The sequence below is a fragment of the Rhipicephalus microplus genome, chromosome 5 (assembly GCF_043290135.1).
Source record: "Rhipicephalus microplus isolate Deutch F79 chromosome 5, USDA_Rmic, whole genome shotgun sequence".
Taxonomy (NCBI): domain Eukaryota; kingdom Metazoa; phylum Arthropoda; class Arachnida; order Ixodida; family Ixodidae; genus Rhipicephalus; species Rhipicephalus microplus.
The window spans coordinates 34,009,932-34,030,669 of record NC_134704.1 but is presented as its reverse complement, the minus strand read 5'-3'; the positions used below and the strand labels follow the sequence as shown (position 1 = coordinate 34,030,669).

Sequence of the window (20,738 nt, the reverse complement as noted above, 5' to 3'; positions counted from 1 at the left end):
GCTAGCTGCATTTGTAGCATCAACTACCACATCTACAATTTCACTACAAGATAACACACTGACGCTGCTCAGCGGTGGTTCTTCTTCGCAGATTCTATACGAGGTACACGGAACGAAAGATGTGATCAATGAATATATGCTCATACATTGCAGAAATGTTAGTGTGAACTTATTGGCAAGAACATTGCACCATCTTGTGGGCATTGGGTAAACAATATTCTGCTGAGCTGGTGCACGTAAGAAATGCTTGCATGACCTTGAGTGAGCTTTCGAGTCCGATACAGAATTAGCCATTTTCTGGTTTCTCGCGTAAAGGAGTAGAGCTATTGCTCTAAAAGAAAGACACTTTGTAGATGATATGGTCAATTTCGCGAACCTGCCTTCATTTTTATTGTGGCACATTTAGTTTCAAATGTGTCTGATTATTTTTTTCCTAAGATTTTCTATTTAAGGTACATTATAACATTAATCCTCAATTTTTTTTTCCTGAATGTAAGCACTCATTCACATGTGTGATTCTTCTAGGATCGCATATAAAAGGTCTACATCGCCACCAACGATGTTATACGTAGCCTTGGCGCTAGTTTACAGCAGACCCTCATTAAACAGAACATGAAGGAACTATAAAAATCTGTTTCTTTCAAGAGAAGTTTCATTTACTGAGAGGGATACAGATAAACGGAATCGAAGTCCGAAACCATTCATAATAATAGTAATAGTTTCGTTTGAGAGATTTCTGTTTATTGAGAACTTACTGTATTTGCCATATACAGTCGATACCCGCAATAACGAAATTGCTGGGGAAAGCGAAAAAATTTGTTTTTGCGAGAATTTCATTGCCGCGAATATGAGACAAAAACAGTGATACGGCCAGCAGAACGAAAACTTATTGCCAGAAGTCGGTCAACTTACTTTGCCGACCCTTGCCATGCAACAATTTCAAAGCTCTCTCTTCATACTGGAAAAAGTGGTTCATTGCTACGTCGTCGTCATGTGCGCCGAAGAAGGGGCGAAGGGTGTTCAGCGCATCCAAAACAACTTGCGGGTTGGGTTTCTCTGCGTGCGTCTCTTCTTGGTCCTCGGTGTCGTCAGCTTCAGGCACGCTTTCGATAATGGCCTTGTCGGTCACTTTCACGTACACGACTACGTCGTCATCGGCATGAACGAACGCACCAATGGTGAGTTCATATGGAAAGCCATGCACAAGTTGACATCGGTGGAACGCTTGTGGCGGAGGTTGAGTCGCAGACGCTGGATCAACCTCTCCCTGTAGGCACACTTGACGCTCCGAATTACGCCTTGGTCGAGTGGCTGCAGAACGGAAATGCACTTCGGTTGAAAAAAAACCAAGTGCACGTTCGTGAGCTCCATCTCTTCGATGTGGTGGGTGCTAAAGTTGTCTACGTTTACAAGTTTGAGTGCGCATAACACGCGTACGAGCATATTTTCGACAGTTAACCTTTGGCGGGAGAGTAGAATAAGGCCCGCACCGTCGTAGAAAATTCGTTAATGCAGGATTGCTGTCCAAGAACATTTCGTTGCCACGAGATACCTTATACATGGGCTTCTATGAACGTTCGCCGGGATCCGGAAATATTTCGTTGCCGCGGGGATTTCGTACTCGCTGGGTTTCATTATTGCAGGCTTTGACTGTACTTGCACAGATAGCCAAGATTGTCGCTGTCTAGCAATCTCAACCACATCATACTGCTCCTCCTCTTCAGGGCTGCCGCACTAGAGTGGCTGTTTTGTAGCGTCACAGAGGAATTAGGAATTTCAAATTATCTCTAATTGTAGACTGGGTTTTATGTGGCCATATGCATACACTATTCTAACCAATTCTGCCTTCTCTTGTAATATCTGTAAAGATATTTATAAATATTTTTGTTAAAATTTATATTTTTATTACATATTATTATCTTTTAGAATTTTATTAAAAGTTTTTACAAAATTTTTTTATAAATATAAAACTGTTTTTTTACCAAAACACGTAAGATATTTGAAGCACTTCTTTTCATTTGCTACTCTAAAATGGGTTGGCCGAAAGTCAACTCATGTTGCTTGCTTGAATAGCCTGTTAATTAAAGCTCTTTATTCACCCACATTCTTCTAGCTTAACTGGTTTGTGTTCACATCATAAAAAATTTAATTAAGCAAATATTTTTGTAACTCATAGATTTTGGTGCTGGCGTTGTACGCCAAAAATTGGGTGCCAACAAACGTACGTCAGTGTAGCCTTTGAAGGTGCACTGGTCACATGCATGCTGTTTTTCAGTGATTGAGGCTCTCTCGATTGCACATTTGTTAGCAATCAGCCATTTATGATATGCCAATCAGATATTTTTAACGAAGTCGCTTGTCATTTGCACATTACCACGGTTTCGTTGTTGCCTGGACATGAACACATGACCGTCGTTGCTGCCTGCAGCAACTGTAGTGTTGCGATGCTAAGCGTGGGATGATAGTCTGATTCTTGGCACGGAGGATAGAAACAGTTAGAAAGAAGTATTGTGCCATATGAATGGTACAAAAAAAAAGCAATGAAATACTTTTTAGTAGTACATCAGACAAACACATGCCATGCTATGTTTGCCCCCATTTTCCTGGTCGGGCAACAGCTCCCAAATTTTTTTCATAATGCACTAAATGGCCTGGAAAAGCAAAGTTCTTCTAATCTTACCTTAGAAAATCTTTAGTACCTGCACTGCCAGTGAACTTCGCCAACTCCTTATTCCGATCTTACTCACTGTCTTGGTTTGTGAACTCATCCTGATTTTATCTACTGTTTTGTTACACAGATTGTAGATTTGGCTCTGCTGATAAAGAAGGAATCTAAGCACGACCCGAGCGATCCACTGTCCTGGTCAATGCCCCCTTTGGCAGGAAACCCGGGCTTTCCTTCTACCCAGTTCTTCAACTTCCAAGACAAGCCGTGGTTGCAGAGTAACGAGGGTGCGACATCTAAGGTGAGGAAATCACGTGGAACACATTTCATTCTACGCTGTTGTGGTATATGAATTAGTCGGGTTAAGCTAGTTTCATGGACTTGGTGTGCCACCCCCTGGCTACGCCACTGCTGTAGTGAACACACAAGTTTGCAACACACATTGAAGCAAATACTGATGTTCTTGGAGGTGCTTTTAGGTAGAAGAGCACATTGACAGTAAACCTTTTATCACTCTTTTTATTCAAAACTTGTTTATCTGTTGCTGGGTACTTATTTAATAAGTTTAACAATAGCTTTGCAGTCACTTTGTGCAAAGTTTCCAGTAAAATAAACATACTTTTATTCTATTACAAATACCGAAGAAGAAATAGCTTCATTAGGGTGCTCGCACTTGGAGCATGCAGTCTCTCTCTCCGTTTGCCATCAGCATCAATTTTTTTGTATACTTATTCGTATCAAGCCAATCAATTTTCCCTTCAAAGATATTTATCTTTTCATGTCTTACTGATAGCTTACCATAATAGGAGCAACATTAGTACTGCACTGTTTTCAGCATGACCATCAAGGCCAATAACCAAAAATCTTTTGCTTCCTTCAATTTCTAGTTGTCTAGCACAGTTAGCCCAATGTAATATCATTGATTTAAAGAGAGACCTGTGACAGAGAAGCTAACTGTGAATTGTTAAGTAATATCCACAGGAGAGGAATCGTAAAGGCCTGTGTGACGTATGAAAGTTGGTCAGGCAAGGAGAATGTACAGGTTTCGTCACTGCACAACAGATGGCATGTCTTGCATATTGGCAATGCTTGTGTGCACAATGAAAAAAAAAAATGTGATAGCATCTTGTGTATTGTAAGTCTTCCAAGAAGTCAGTAAGTCAGTCAACAAGCTTTATTCACAAATTGTCCCGAGGAGCCGGTGCACCTCAGAAGGGCGGGTTGGCTGTGGGCCGCACCTACGTTGGGACGTTCCAAGAAGTCATGCTGTTCTGCTTAGAAACAGAATTGATATACATTTAGCGGCATTTATTACTGAATAATTTTGAAAGAACATGCTGTTCTGCAGGTGAAATCGCCCCGCCATGGTGGTCTAGTGGCTAAGGTACTTGGCTGCTGACCCGCAGGTCGCGGCATCGAATCCCAGCTGCGACGACTGCATTTTTGATGAAGGCGAAAATGCTCTAGGCCCGTGTGCTCATATTTGGGTGCATGTTAAAGAACCCCAGCGGGTCGAAGTTTTCAGAGCCCTACACTACGGCACCTCTCATAATCTTATGGTGGTTTTGAGACATTAAACCCCACATATCATCATCATGCAGTTAAATTCAGCTACCAGTGATACTGGAGTGGATGATGTCTCCTGAGGAATAACCACTGAATGGCTTTAAATGGGAAAGTCCCTGTAGAGAACACACAAAGAACACAAAAAGCATAGTTTCACTGTCTTCTAGCCATGTCTACCACAAGTAGTGCGTTCTCACAATACCCAGTACTGCAACTTTACTGCAATGTCCGAGAAAGTGCCGTTGCGCATCCAGAATGTTTCTTACTTCGTAGTTTTATCGCAACCACAAGTGTGACATGTCGTGTACCAGTGAGCTATTTTGATTCTTTATTCTTTATTCTTTATTCAAAAAAAAACCTTACAGGCCCCAGAACAGGGCATTGGGTAAGGGGGGGAGGAATCGGAATGGTACAGACAGGTAACGAACAGTTTACAGGCAGGATCAGTGCAAGAACAACGAAAAACTATATATATATATAAATGAAATCACATTTTAGGCTATACAGGGCAAGGTAAATTTGAGGGAATACAGCACTTTTTGATATGAACATGGCGACAGAGGGATACATTTTAAAAATAAAAGACAAGGGGAATATAAATCACAGTTACGCAATGCACTCAGAATACAGAAACAGGGTCACATGGTGAACAGAGTGAGTAGCTGACGGCGAAATGTATCGGGATTAGATATGGAGGCTATGCAATCAGGGAGTTCATTCCAAAGACGAACGGCCCGAGGCAGTGGTGATGAATTGAATGCATTAGTTGACCCGTATATGCGCATGAAGCTGAACTGATTATGCAATCTGCGTGAAAAAGAGTGAGGTGTTTGAAGCTGAAGCCGCGTTCGTTTATTAGAGGTAATATATTTCTGGAACAGACAGAGAAGAGCAATATTGCAACGGCTATCCAATGACGGCAGCTGAAGGTCTGATTTAATTTACGTTATGTTTGACGTGATGTCGTAGTTTCGTGATATGAAGCGGGCACCTCTATTTTGAATCCTTTCTACCATAATAATCAAGTAGTTTTGATGAGGAGACCAAATTGCTGAGGCGAATTCTAATATTGGCAGAATAAAGGTAAGAAAGGCTAGTTTTTGAATATTAGTAGGGGAATTTCTCAAGTTGCGGCGTAGGTAGCTCAGTGAATGTGATGCTTTGGCACAGGTAGACTCGATATGTGAGGCCCATGAAAGATTCTCTGTGAGAAGAACACCTAGGTATTTGTAGGAAGAAGTGTGGGAAAGCATGGTATTGTTCAAGTAATAGGAGAATTCAGAGTTTACGTGTTTACGGGTGAAAGACATTACCTCGCATTTTGTTAAGTTCAGTTTCATAAGCCACTTGTCGCACTAGTTACAAGTATGGTTGAGATCTGCTTGAATGGTTAAGTGGTCATTACTGGAGTTTATAGAACGGTATATTATACAATCATCGGCAAATAGACGCATGCAAGAAGTAATCTCGGAGGGTAAGTCATTAATGTAGATTAAAAATAGTAAGGGCCCAAGGACGCTGCCTTGCGGTACGCCCGAACTAACTGAAGAAAAAGGGGACGCAAGATTGTTAACAACAGTGAACTGCTGTCGAAAAGAAATGAAGTTTCGAATCCAAGTTAATGTTAAAGAATCAAGTCGTAGAGCAGATAACTTAGAGATTAGTCAGCAATGGGGCACACGATCAAAGGCTTTAGAAAAATCAAGAAAGATACAGTCCGTTTGAAGGTTGCTGTTCATGTTTGAGTGTAAATCGGTGGTGAATTCAAACAGTTGTGTGTCACACGAAAATCCCTTTCTAAAACTATGCTGATTAGGAAAGAAAAAATTGTTCGTCTCGAGGTGATTGTACACGTGTGAACTGATTATGTGCTCAAGCATTTTGCAGCATATGCAAGTTAAAGATATGGGTCGATAGTTGTCAGGCGAGTGAACATCTCCAGTTTTGTGAATTGGTTTTATCTTTCCTATTAACCAGTCGTCCGGTAGCATGCCAGATGTTAGAGATTGGTCAAAAATTTGGCATAATATTTTGCTTGATATGGGGAGGGTGTTCTTTAGTATCTTGGAATTAATGTTGTCAATACTGGCTGATGTGGATAATTTTAGGTTGGTAATGAGTGATCCAGTGCCTCCAACAGTGACAGTAATGGGTTCCATATAGGCAGCGTCAAGTTCAGGAAAAGTAGGCACATTGGAAGAATCTTCCTGAGTGAAAACAGATGAGAAGAACCTGTTGAAAACAGAGGGGCAATCGGCGATAGGAATAGGTATTTTGTCAGTTCCATGTAAAGTAATAGTGTTATTATCTCTGACCGGAGATATAGTTTGCCAAAATTTTTTGGGATTAGACTGAAGCAGGGAAGGTAGGCCTTGCGAGTAATATTTATCTTTAGCTGAGGTTATTGCTGAGCAGTAGGTTTTCAAACAGTGTTTGTATGCCTGCCATGCCCCATCAGTGCGCAAGCGTTTAGCCCTGTTGTACAACCGTTTCTTCTTGTTTCGCAGTTTGCTAAGGGACTTGCTGAACCAGGGGCTTAATTTATCGTTGGTTATGGATACTAAGGGAACATTCTGATCGACTAGCGCTGTTAATTTATCTCTGTAGAGTACCCAGTTTTCATTTACGGATCAACAAATTAAAGTAGGTAGTAACTCTTTAAAAAAAAATTGTTCTAGTTCTGTGTTAATGGCAGCGTAATTTCCTCTATTGTAATCGCGAATTCGTTTTGTTGTTTTGCCAGATACGGGCTTCGGGATGCTTAAATTAAGTTGGAGGAGGTCATGGTCACTAAAACCGCTCACATTTGAAATTGAAAGTATTGTGTCAGGAGCGTTGGTGAATACCAAGTCCAGGATATTGGAAGCAAGGGTGGGTTCTTTGACAACTTGGAACAGGTTGAAATCCAACGTTAGATTTATTAGTTCTAGAGATGCTTGACATGAGGATGACATGTGTTCCCAGTCGATAAGAGGAAAATTAATGTCGCCAAGAATATATACATGGTTAGATGGGCATGACTGAATGGCATGAGAGATGCTATCACGCAAGTCCCCCAAAAAGGAATGATCAGAATCTGGTGCACGGTAACAAGCCCCAATTAATACCACACTAGATGACATAGACAAAGCTGCCCATACAATTTCGACGGAAGATTTCGAATCAATCCAATGCGAATGAAGCGTTTTCCTAATAGCAAGGAGTACGCCGCCACCGCGCCTATTTACGCGGTCGTTCCTATAAATTTTGTAAAGGTCGTTGTGAGGTAGTACTTCGTTATCTCTTATATCTGGATTCAACCATGTCTCCGTTAGTACTACTATATCTGAATCGCTATCATCAAGAAAAGAACAAAACGTGTCACGTTTGTGTAACAAGCTTCGGATGTTCGTGTACGCGACCGAGAGCGGAAAGGCAGCTTGGGGCACGAGATGCGGCGCGTGCGAGTTTAAGCTTACATCTAGCTATCTGGTAGATTGAGCAACTGTGTCATTAATGGCATCATACACATATACCTTCTTATCCAAGTGAAGCTTGTCAAGGACCAACTTGTACGGCTTGTCGAATGATCTGGCAAAAGCGACCAACTTTTTTCTGGCCACACGTGTTGATGGCGCAATGTCTTCCCCAATCGAAAAAGTTGTTCCCTTAAGCTTACGAGCTGCAGACAAGATGCTCTGTTTGTCCCTGAATGAAGATAATTTTGCTATAATGGGCCGTTTTTTTTCAATGGAAAAATTGCCCAGGCGGTTTACACGTTCATACTGCACACTTGTAGTGGCAAGTTCGAGTTTTTCTGCGCAGAATTTGATGACCTTTTCTTCAGACGCTGCCCAATTTTCTTTTTCGTCGTCCTCTAAACCGAAAAGTATCACGTTGGAATGTCTTAATCTGTTTTCTGCATCGTCGCATCTGGAAGTTATTTGTTGTAGCGGACTTGAGATATCATGCAAGGCATTTTGAGAAGGAACTACTTCAGGGGAAGCTGGATCGATTGCACCGGTTTCAAGAGCAGTTACTTTCGCTATAAGATTCTGGATTTTTTCATTAGTAGTTGCTTGTTCCGCCTTAATACCCTGAAGTTCAAGCAAAACAGACTTCAGTTCAGTACGCAGTTTCTCAATTGCCCCCAAAGCCGATTCGAAGGCAACACCCCCTGCCTTACTCATCGGGCCGGGGTTCGATTCAACATCGCCCGCCAGCAAGAGCAGCAAGTGAACAAGGGAAGAAGATATGCATAATGAACAATTCAAGATATGTTTTTTAACGCAAGACAACTCTAATGGGCACGACACTGCAATAAGGCAGTAATTGTTCGTTTTGTAACACACGGCATGGTTCAAGTAACTAACCTGGAAGAAGATCCAGGTTAGTTACTTGGAAGAGATTACGTGTGAACAAACTTTTTTGAACATCATTCTTGGCTGACAGTAATAGAGCAATATTTCTTTTTACTGCAGGAGTGTGTGCCAGCAAATGTCAAAGGACTACAAATGAGAATGAGCTGGAGAAGTGAGAGTGGGTGTAGAGACTTAGCGAGACATAGTGAGAGCTTGTTACCAGCGCAATTTTCCCGTCGTGTCATGATCACAGCTTGGTGCCTTATGTAACAGAAAACTCGCAATATCGCCAAGTACTATTTTTTCAAAAAAATGTGCATAAAACTTCTTGTTGAATGTTTTTTTTTAATATTTGTTCAACATAGACTTACTTGCTGTCATGTATGTTTTTTCAGAGTGGCGATGGTGCCAAAAAAGCTTTGCTTCCATTTGAATGCATCAAACCAGAAGAGATAAGAGAAGCCATGCATAGATATATGACTCGACGAGGACCCATGGCTTCTTTTGCTGTAAGTATATATTGCCCCCTCTTTTTATTTTGAATGGGTTGTTTCACCAGTTTTAAGTCTTGCAATGACAGCATCTTTTTTTTCTTGCATAAAAAGTTATTTTGAATGCAACGGTTTATTGAAACTGTGTCATAGTCAGCTTACTGCTTTGTGGTAGCGCACAAGCTTATTGGGTGCTACTAGAAAAAGATATGGTTGGTTCCATCATTATAGGAATCGGTATACCACGAAATGTATGGTGTCTTCACAGGAGTATAGTTGATTGTTTAGAATACTTTGATGTATAGGAGCTTGCACACTATTTATAGCAATATTTGACGTGGATGCACTTACATTGATGCTGAGTGGCACAACTCTACCCCAAAGACTAAACCCAAAGATCATAATTTAATCATTGTTCTAGCCAAAATAATCAAGATACACCTGGACACAGCATAAGTTGAATCCTGTGCAAAGATGGCATTAGGAAGCACATAGTAACTCTTGTCCTCGATGTGCACTAATTCAAAGCATTGTATTTTGAAAGCAGAAACACCATGTTGTACGCTCCCCAGTAATAGGGTAACTTTTGCCTGTGCTCATGCATATAGTACCCCAGAGTGGCTCAGAAAAGGGAGAAAAAGAGTTCGTAGTTTGAGATGTGAACGCGGAAAGGCAGTTTGCTTCTCGCCACGGGGAAAGCTGAATCTACTAAAGTGCTCACTCTCAGCGCTATTTAGCGTCGTGACATGGCCTTCGAGATTGGCTCTTGCAATGCACTGTTGCTCGCGCAATTTCATTCGTACGAGAAGAACATTATCAGAGCAAGCGGTGGGACAACCAGAAGAGCATTACTGATTATATCTGCAGCTAAGGTTGCCATGCCATGGAATGCTACATACAAAAGAGTTCACCAAAGGGTCACACCACTATTGGGCTAGAAACAGTGGCGTAGCCAGAGGGTGGCAAATCAGGCCTGTCCCCCCCCCCCCCCCCTCTGAACATTTTTTTTTTTTTTTGCCATGGCATGCATGGTCCAAAATGACGATTTGCCTGCTTTCGCTGACAGAGAAGGTGACAGAAAATTTTTGCCTATGCCCCTGACTGGAAATAGGAAGTTAAAAGTGACACATGCCGTGTCTCCTTTCTAGCCTGGCCGGGATTTTTTACAGTGCAAACGAGGAAGTGACAGAGTGTAATAGGCACTAATCTCGGAGGCCACGGTCATGAGGCAGTACTTCACTTCACTAATCTCAGACAGTGGCACTGCCTCCTGCGTACCAGCATCACTTGAAAGGTAAAAGGTGTAAGCGAAATATGAAGCATGTTGTGGAGCCCAACACATGAGCATCAGTGGCGCAATTCTTTCTTGCACCACCAACGCTGATGCATACAACTCCAAAAACACCAAAACACACAGAAGTAATAATAAATAGTAACAATCAATAAACACATAAAAAATCATCAGCGGCACTATAGTCAGAGCACTCGGCTCTTATTGTTGTGGAGTGAGTGCTCAGGGGATCGTTTCCTCATCATCCATGCCAGGGAAATTGTTTCTTCTGATTTTTCTTTGTCATCTGTATTTTGCTGATGCACATGCATGACGGCAGTGCTTCAGCGAAGTCTTCGTGGACTTCTGACGCTTTAGTGTTTGTAAAATTGTACACCATCAAAGCATGAAAGTTGAAACTACCATGTCTTTTCGTTTTTCGTGTATGCTTCATCTGGATGATGATGCCAGCAATCACTCTGGTATAACCAACGACTGTGAGGCATCACATACATTGTGACATGGGGCTTTTTGTCCAGCTATGCCAGAAAAAAAAATAAGAAAAAAGCAGTCGTAGTGCAAGTGCTTGCTGAGCAAGTATGTCAAACAGAAATGAAGTTGGCATAGCATCTGTGTTTACCCTTGTACTTAGTCATATTCATCACAGATCTAAGGATAGTTTAGAAAGTTGAAATGTTCTAACTAGAGTGCTCATCAGCCACCTATGTAAAGTTTTTGCCTTTCCTGATTCGATTCACTTGAAAACGCACCATACCCACTGAGGTCGTTTTCTATCATTGTTGGATCTGAACTGATTGTTACGATGGACATTAATGATGAAACATTTTGCATAGTTAGATCTTGACCACAATAACAATAGGCCAGGTCTGTTGCTGCGCTCGACGGACCCGGCCAAGCAGAAGACGGTCACTGACGCCCACGTCATGCAACTACATGAACTTATAAACGCATAGCGAAGTGAGGGTCGTGCAAGTATCCTGGGCCGTACGTGCCCGAATCCCTTGGTTAAATGAAGTTTTTACCACCATCACCATAGGCATTCACAGAGCTCCCTTCAAGAAAGGCAAAGGCCAGGCATAATGAGGAATGCAGAGCAAAGAGGAACGACACAGCCACTTGTATATTGGCCTGGGAAGGGCTGTTACTAGCTGTTTTGATAGCTGAATATGACTTTTCATGTTTTTTTATCATAAATGAAGATTGTGTGTTTGATAATCTATGCTTAAAGTAAACACTATATGCTAAACACACACTTAGGGTCCTTAGCTTTGTTGTAAAAGTGTTGATGTCAGACTTGCGTGACAATTGGCCAAGGCAGTTCGTGTTGAAGGGGCCTTGAATTTTTCGTTGGATGTGAGATTCAATGTGGTAACTAGGAAGTTTGTCATCAAAGCAAATTACATATGCCTACCCACTTATGTAGTTACATTTCGTTTGTGAACGGGCTGATCAATTTCGTTTGTCAAAAGGCTAGTTGTCAGGTTTAGAGATGTATCGATGGCTAATAAAAGCGACACTGCCGTGTGGCAGCAGACTTCAAGACCAAGGTCCGCTTCCCCAAACACTCTAGCTTGCCGTTAGGGTTGGGCTGCTACTTTCTGTTTCTTGTGTGGCCTATCAAGTTGGTCTATCAAGGTGGCCCATCAAGCTGTCACAGGCATACCTGAATTGTCAGCTTTGTTCTTACCTATCCATTAGGTCAGATTGACCAGTTGTGTGTGAACTTGTTGGAGAGGCGTAGAACGTCTGGTTTCAATTTCTGAACAAAGTCAGCTGAAATTCTATGTGTACTGCTGGCACGGGCTGAAGTTGTGCATTTCAACTTCAGATTAGCTTTTTGACTACCTGTGAACGTGGCTAAATACACGTACAACTGCTGTTGCCGAATCGATCATGTTATGAATGTAATTTTTTCACCCTGCGACCGATTGCATCCTTTGGCAGGCCGGTCTTGTTGATTATCCCCACCAGAGAGGCCTGTGGCACTGAAATCACTCCGTATTGTTGCCCACTTGACTGTGATCCTAATATCACAACATTTTTATGCGAAGGCTGAAAGAGGAGCATGTTTACAATATTTTAGACCATGTCCATGGTTGTCATATATATGCCCTTTAGGTCAGGGCACTAGCAAGACGTAATCGACCAGTTAAAGTAACAATGCCCAGCTTTCATCAGATCACTGATGGCAGTGGTTACTTACTGGCGGAATGACGTAACTTCAAGACAAAAACACGTTCCTATAGCAGTTAGCGCTTCGCAGGAAAACTGAATTTCCTAGAGAGCAAACGCAGCTGCAACATGCAGAAATTAAAACTGAAAACGCGTACCGCGTCTTTCATGGGCAAGAAACGTGACATGCAGCAGACGCCAGCGTTGCCCCCGATGACGTCAGTTGCTATAGCAATTGTGCAGGAAGCATTATCTCACCTTGAGTTGCATCTTTCCTCCAGTATAGATTATATTAATAATATTTTACTCAGTGGTAAAGTGTACTGACTGGTTGGCCAAATGTTGAGCCAAATATTGACAACTTGGCAATGATGTTGTGTTGGCTCAGTGTGATTGCACTTCGAGTAAGTGTAATGAGCAGATAAGGATTCTTCAGATACATTGGTGCAGGTATCATACACTAGTCGGCATTGCCTTGGCAATGTGAAATTGTGTCAACATCAATGTAGAGTTCAACAATCATATGAGTTGCAAAACTCCCCATAGGTCCTATGTATCAGAATCTGAAGTTACCATTGGCCAAAATTGCAGAAGTTTGGGGATTGCCGTGTCACCTGTTGATAAAAAAAATGAGCGGAGAAATGGAGGCAGCAATGGCAGTGCTACAGGTGGCGTTGAGTAGCTTGCAAAAAGCTTGATGCAGGGGTGGCACTGCAGTGATGTAGTGTTTTCTAGTGCTGCTCCCAAATTGACTCCCAGGTTGGCCACAGGCACGGTTTGCTTTCAGAACATACTTTCACAACTGGTATGATTCAAGAACTCTGGCATCAACATTGCTGCAGGCTACTTGCAGTGTTTGACATTCATGCAGATGTATAATTTATTCCATAAGCCATCAACACTGCACAGTCACTTTTGGCACTCGTGATGAGGTTCCAGCGCATGCAGTCTATAGTCATGTGAAAGGCAGATTGTATGTGACTGAGTTCCGTTGTACCATAGCACTAATGTTTCTTTTTCTTTTTTTCCCCACTCAGAAACCTCAAGTTCAAGGCTGTTGCAGGCATCTTCTCTGTTGCTGAAGTGCATATCAGAGTAAAAACATTGCGTAAGTTTTTTGTTCTTTTTTGGATATCGGAGGGGTGTTTGTTCGCAGTCCCAAGTGCAGCCTATTTCTATTAAATCAAGTCTAATATGACATTGAAAATTGTTTCCTTTTACTGGAAAATCTAGAGTAGCAAAGAATCGGAGGATATCACAAATATCTATTACAGTCGATCCAGGATATAATGAACTTGAAGGGGATCGTGATATAGTTTGATATATCAATCATTCGAAATGGAAAGTATGTGCATTAAGGCCTCGGAAATTATTACAAGCACTAACATAAGGATTGGCTCACATTTTAATGAAGAACAATGGGTGAAGTGAAAGTTACTACACTTTATTTTGCATAAAGTAGTCTGCAAACTAGTCTTGCTTCTTGCGCACCGTCACATTCTAGTCATCCTCGATATCATTGAAGCTTTTCAAATAAACAACTTCAGCCCCTTCGGCCACAACAATGTTGACTGATGCAGAACACTGATACAAGCTTTGTAATGCGGCATATTGTTAGTTAGTGGCGGCAGCGAAGGCGGTGGCATATTCGTAACCGCACGGTATTATGACCGGCCCCAGCATCGGGATTCTCCGAAGGTTTGCGAACCCCTCTGGGAGATCGTCGACGCATTCCCGGGATAGCCTGCACCTAAGAGACTGTTACGACCGGCCCCAGCATTGGGATTTTCCGAAGGTTTGCGAACCCCTCTGGGAGATCGTCGACGCATTCCCGGGATAGCCTGCACCTGAGACGGCCTTGCAGCCAAGCGAGAACAAAGGTCAACGCACTGGTTTTGCGCTAAGGAACCGAGCAAGAGGAGTTGCGGGGAGAACTGGTTCCTGACCGACTGTGTCGTCGACCCCCACCTCCCTATTCAGGCTCTTCCCCCTCGCCGGGAGAATTCCGGAATCTGCTGTGTGAACGCATTGGTGCTGTGCGTTCATGACCATGTTTGGGCATCTTTAGAGCATCGTGACCATATTTGGGCATCGTGTTAGGTTGTGCCCCTCCATGTGATGTGAGGTGTATTTCCCCTCCCTCGTGGCCGAGGTGCCGGGGCCACCGTATTGGCTGACGATGCGGACAATGCGCCCAGTGTTGGCAACGCAGCGCTATGAAAAGACGTTTTGTATGTCTCTCTCTCTTCTCTCTTTGGATCAGTAGATCGCTTCTCAACATGTAAATAAATCTCTGTCGTTCGTTCGGGTACCTCTTCTCGCTGAATTGTCGGACGATGGATCCTGCGACGGGGCCAGCTACAGAAAACGAGACCGGCAGGACCCAGAGTCCCAACAACGGGTACACTTCCACGGCAACGACAACCATCATCTCGGCATCGATGCAGTCAGGAACAGCTACATCATCATCTACACCGATGAAGTCGCTCATTGTAGAAGATAGTGCCGGAAACGCTGATTTACTAACGCACTGTACGCCTTTGTCAGCCGTCATGAAGCACCTGAAGTCGTCACCTGGCCCACAAGGAAAGTTTATTACGGTGCTTTACAGAACGTCGCTCCAAGCACCTGTCATGATTCAATATTATGTCAATATTATGTGCAACTCCCGAATCCAGATTTATATTAGGAAGGAGGTGAAAAGTGCACAAGTCCGCAAAGCGCAAGACACATTGCCGAGTTCCCACTGTCGACACGTTGGCAATATAGATGTCCTTTGTGGTTTTGTGGCTGGCAGCTGCTGCTTTCAGCTGGTTTGATGCGAAAAGCTATAAAAAGCGTAACCTCCAAGACATGCGTTTTAAAACCGAAAACACTAAAAATATGTAACACGGTTGCACATATCGAAGGCCATGCTTTTCAGGCTCGCATGCCCATCGCATGCCATTGTGCACTAACAAACAAGGAATAAAATGCGAACATTCCAACAAGATTGCTGAGTCTTTTTGCATTCTTATTTCGGTGTCCTCAGCAATCGGTCTTTTTGAAAGAACACTACGGCCGCGCGTTAAGACCTGCAGATGGAACATCAAATATACCAGTGCACTCGCAAGCACCGCACAACGAAACAGATCAGCGCAATAGAATAACACCATCTTTTTGTCATCTGCACGTTTAAAGGGATCAGTACTTGTTAGAACTTGGCCGAAAATTGATCAATATTTGCTAGGAAAAATGCATTTTTTTGGGCTTCGGCGCAGGACAGCATTCTATATAGTAGCGTATGTCCCGCTGTGTGGGAGTTTGATATATAGGTGCACAGGTCCCATACTTTTGCATAGGGAATTCTTGGGTATTTCTGAGCTGTTTGATGTAGCCAATGATTTGATATATATACAAGTCTGATATATCTGGGAATTGACTGTATTACAATGGTCTCAAGCTCACCTCATCTTGCGAGCCACAGTCATGAAATTTAGTCCCACAAGGGCTCGAACAGTGAAGAAGGTAGGAGCAGAGGTTGGGGGGAAGGAGTTTCAATAAAATGTCAGCTGATATTGCCATTTCAAAGGTGGCATTTTCCACTCCTCATATTTGAGTCATATCCAAAGAGAATTGGGAATCAGCATTTGAATGAAATATCGAAACGGATCTGCAGAAAGGTTAAAATCTGTGCACCAATTCTAAAATGTTTTGAGTTTGCATTTCAACTTATAGTGACTGCACTGGGTTTCTTGCAAAAACATACTTGAGGCAGTCATGTCTCTGTGGCTCACAAACACACTTACTAGAAAATTTCTTTTAAAAATGGGATGAAAACAGTCATGTACGGGCCAGGTCACTAGCTAATAATCTGCAAACCATGTGTTCTCGTTTGTTACCGTCCGAAAATGGCTAGTTTCTATATGTCTCGGTAAGATAGCTTTTGCCACTTGGAAAAGTACTCCAGCAGGCATTGCAGCATATCAAATTTTGTACAATGAAATGCTCTTTCAAAAAATTATAGATTGTAGATGAGAAATAATTTGGAATGAATGAATATGTTAAAGGTGTCTAATTTTTGCTTGCCAGCTACTAAACAGTGTAATAAAGACATTATATATTTATATGCAAAAGTATCCAAAACAAAGGAAATTCAGAATATACATTTTGAAGATAAATGACTCAACAACAGTATAAAAAGTGATAAATGTAAAAAACTTTTCCATTAACACAAAGATAATCGGAACCGAGGTGCTGCTTCATTGCTTGTGCCATGTAGTGAAGCACTGCTTGGTTTTTCAAGGGACACGAGTGAATAATCTCTCAATAAATCAGATGTCCAAACAACTTCGCTATTTCGTCCAGCATCACCTCTTTCTATGAGCCACCTCACTCCGCATAGGTTGGCATTTCAAGATATACATCCAAGCGTATGTCATTGAATTTTCGCACATCGCATTAAATAAAAAGAGCAATATCGTGCGCAGCCCTAAAATGTCTCGCGCTGCTCCGCAGTCAGGGCAAAGCTGTCCTCGGTGGCCTTCTTGTTGTGAGAAGAAGCTCTGCAGCCAGCGCCAGCACACCGTGACCCAGCCACATGTGGACCTCACACGTAACTAGAATAGCTATAAGATCGTTCACAAACGTTAGCAGCTGCGCACTTGTGAGGAGGATACAACTTGTGGCAGAAATTTAACCAAGCCCATGAACAGCTGCAGATGTCTCATGCTGACGCAAAACATTGTCGCTGTAAAACTTGAAGCTGAAGTGCTGTAATCGTCGAGCTCTGATTCGTCTTCACTCAATAGAGGTGCGGTTGCAAGATGGTTTTGAGAGGAGCATGTTTTTTCACAGTGCAGCAGCACACCCATGCAAGCTTGACGACCCCACAGGAGCGCCTAGTAACACTAGATGTGGCCCTGTGTCCGATAGAACGATACAAAGGAAACCAAAGCTGCTGGAAACTGGCTGTGAAGGCCACTTTCACATTTCATACATGCGGCAGACCTTGGCAAATATTTTTTTTAGAATAAGTTTTTTCTGACACCTAGCAACAGCTCTCTATTGAATGGCTTGCGTAAATTTTTCGGTAATTATTTCTGCTTCCAACTGTCAGGTTGTGAAGCTGCCACCTTAATTTGATGTTTGACTTGCAAAGGTCTTTGCATTACAAAACTTTGGTGTTACTGTAGCATAATTATGCAGGGTGTGCACTTGCCCCGCCGCGATGGTGTAGTGGCTAAGGTACTCGGCTGCTGACCTGCAGGTCAGGGGATCGACTCCCGGCTGCGACGGCTGCATTTTCGATGGAGGTCAAAATGCAGCCTCATAATCATACTTTATCATACGGTGGTTTTGGGGGGCACGCACTATTGTCAAGTTCTCCAGCCAAGTGGCAGTTTCCCAACAACACGCGCACATTGGTTCGCACAGAAGTCTGTAAAAAATCGCGATGTTGCCAATTTGACAAAATAGGCAAATTAAAATTGAATGTGAAAGTTGCATGGCTGAACTAACTACTACAAAGTTGTGGTTGCACGAGAAACAAATTCAACATGCCGAATTCGAGGATCCAAAGGGTTGATCACCGGTGATAGATTTGAATAGACGTGGTAATGAAAGAGTCAAGACCCCTGCATTAGAGTGCTTTTTTAATTTACGAGAAGTTCTTGACATCACAAACTTGTGTGAGCAGAAGGCTCAGCACCAACAGACATTTATTTATCGGATGACTGAGCTTATGTCACAGCCATGATGTCCGAGCTTCTCTGTCTCTTCATCTTTTGCGGATGCGAAGCAGGCTGTCCCCTACAAAGTCATTGAATAACATTTGCTGCTGTGTAAAACTTGAATTAACTAGAGGTAATACACATAGCATTAACACGGGTTCTTTTTACTTTCATTTGTTTGTACGGGGAGAGGCGACAGATGTATGCTGATATCTAAGTTTTTTTTTTTATGCTGCATTCTGAAACAAACAGTTAGAAGTCAACTTATAGGAGCACCTGTTTAGTTGCTTTTATTGTTAATTAAGCTCTCTCTCCAAACCATTGCAAGCATTGCCTTAAAATATTGTGCATTATATTCTAAAGAATTAATGTTACCTTGAGTGAGACATATGCTGCAACATGTTTAGGTTTCACCCTCTCTTTACTTTCATTGTGCTATCTTTGTGTATTTCTTATTGGTGTGTGTGTGTGTGTATGTTTGTTGAAGGGGGGGGGGGTCATCTTGTTGTTGCTGTTGCTTTACAGTCATTCTCATGTGGCATGGAGACCACTTCGTTGACTCAATCTCCAGGTTTGGCATCAGTGTCTCACCATGTCAACCGAGCTTTTCTCATAAAGCTGAGTTGCAGAGAGAGAACACACAAGGAGCCCTTGTGTTGTTATGCAGCATGGTGTTAATATTTCGGTGGCAGCAATATTGTAAATGGCAACCATACAGCTCACTGTGAGCTCTGCTAACATTTCCTGATGTCTCTTATTGAAAGGTTTAAGATACTGTGAAATGATAAAGGGATGCTAAAGTGGAACAATATTAGATGCAGAACAGCTCTTTGACTATCCTCTGTAACGCTGTCCGTCCGTGTCTCCGTGCCAACCTGCCGCACCGCGTTCCTCCCGCCGCAGTTGTTGGAACAATGCCAAGTAGGTCAAGTCGCACCTGTGCATTGATGTCACCCTCTTCTTTACCTGCAGCAGGCGCCGGCTCCTCCCAACGCCCCTAGGTGGTGTTGCACCTCTGCCCGCTCGCAACACACTTCTCTGTTGCTTTACCCTCTCCACTGTTCGCAATGCTCGACCCCACTTCGAGTGGAAACACTCTTTCGGCTTGTTTATTTGCAACGAAACTTACACGAAACCCAACCCGCCTCCCGTTTTTTTTGCGCTTCAAAGAAACGTTTACTCGAGTAAAGACTACATCGAGTTTTGCTTCAAACCGTTCTTCCAGCACTCGCGTTGACGCCCGTTTCAGTCGGGTCAGCAGCGTGCGCACTGCTGCTGCTTTGCATACCATCATGGTTTTTTTCGGTTAGATGGTCTATAATTTTTGTTAGTTCAGACTGATAAATTACTTTCTGATAACTGTGGTGTCAATAACCATCTCTATGCATTTATTAATGGATGACAAATTCATTGTCACTTTCAATTAGATATTCTGCCGAGATCTTCTATGGTGACATCATGGATCTTAAAGTGTTTGTTCGTATTTTGGCCACATTGGCTCATCGGAATTTCCTTAAACATTGCCTGTTAATTTTTTGGCTTGAGGCTAGGCCTCCCCGTCCTTATGTGGGAGCGGCTTGCGATCCTATTCCGATAAAACGGGGGAATCCTTCAGGACCCCAATAAAGTTCCTCATCCATCCATTCATGCATCCATCCATCCTCATGAAATGATGTACTTTATTTTTACTAATCAGGAACTTAGTAGGCTCTGGTACGTACCATCAAAGTCTACCAAATCATAGCAACTGGTGTAGGCACTTTCAGGTGGCTTCACCTTCCACATTTTTTTTTCTTTTTGCACATTTTCTTGCTTACGAAGAGTTTTCTGATAACAGGCATGGTGTTTTTGGTATCTTCAGTTGTGTACTTTCCTAATACGAAAAAAATCATTTTTCTCTTTAGTGTCCCTTTAAACAAAGGGTGCTCGTACATTTAATTCAAAGACTAAAATAGCCCACTTTGTTTTCATCACTTCAGGGCAAGTGTTATCACCGCATACATATTTTTAAAAATTAGCATGTATAGTTTATTGCTCAAATACAGCACAGTGGATTGTCTAGGACGGAATATAAGCGAAGTCTGGAATAGTTTTGATCGTGTGGGTTTCAATAATACGTGCCTTCTGCAAAGTGCATGAACATTTGTGCGTTCCACTCTATCAGTATTCAGTCACTGCGACTGGGGTCGAACCTGCAACATTATGCGCATGAGCACAAGAACGTTAATGTAACATCTACATAATGCAGAATCACATTATGTTTTTACTTACACCAAGAACTAAAGCATCTATGCCTGGGAAACTCGACATAGACATTTATTCACAGCATGAGAATTTCGCATTATATATTTATATTCCCCTGAAAATGTCGGTTTTCTAATGCTACTATCACATCATTCATGGAGCGCACATGAATATTCAGACAGCATTTTTTCTTTCAATGCATTGTTTACCTTTAAGAGCGTGGCTGTAGTTATCAAGCCTGCAAAAAAAAGATTCCTT

General features: G+C 42.4%; 1 protein-coding gene across 1 annotated transcript in view; it reads left to right on the top strand.

Annotated features, from left to right (window-relative positions):
- The window catches only part of LOC119174735 (transcription initiation protein SPT3 homolog), a 122,143-nt gene that overhangs the window by 98,654 nt on the left and 2,751 nt on the right, over window positions 1-20,738 (top strand). Inside the window, exons 9-11 of the mRNA XM_075895184.1 lie at window positions 2,799-2,966; window positions 8,967-9,080; window positions 13,563-13,633. Coding sequence (XP_075751299.1) covers window positions 2,799-2,966; window positions 8,967-9,080; window positions 13,563-13,607 — 327 coding nt within the window. The 3' untranslated portion in view covers window positions 13,608-13,633. The remainder of the gene's footprint in view (window positions 1-2,798; window positions 2,967-8,966; window positions 9,081-13,562; window positions 13,634-20,738) is intronic.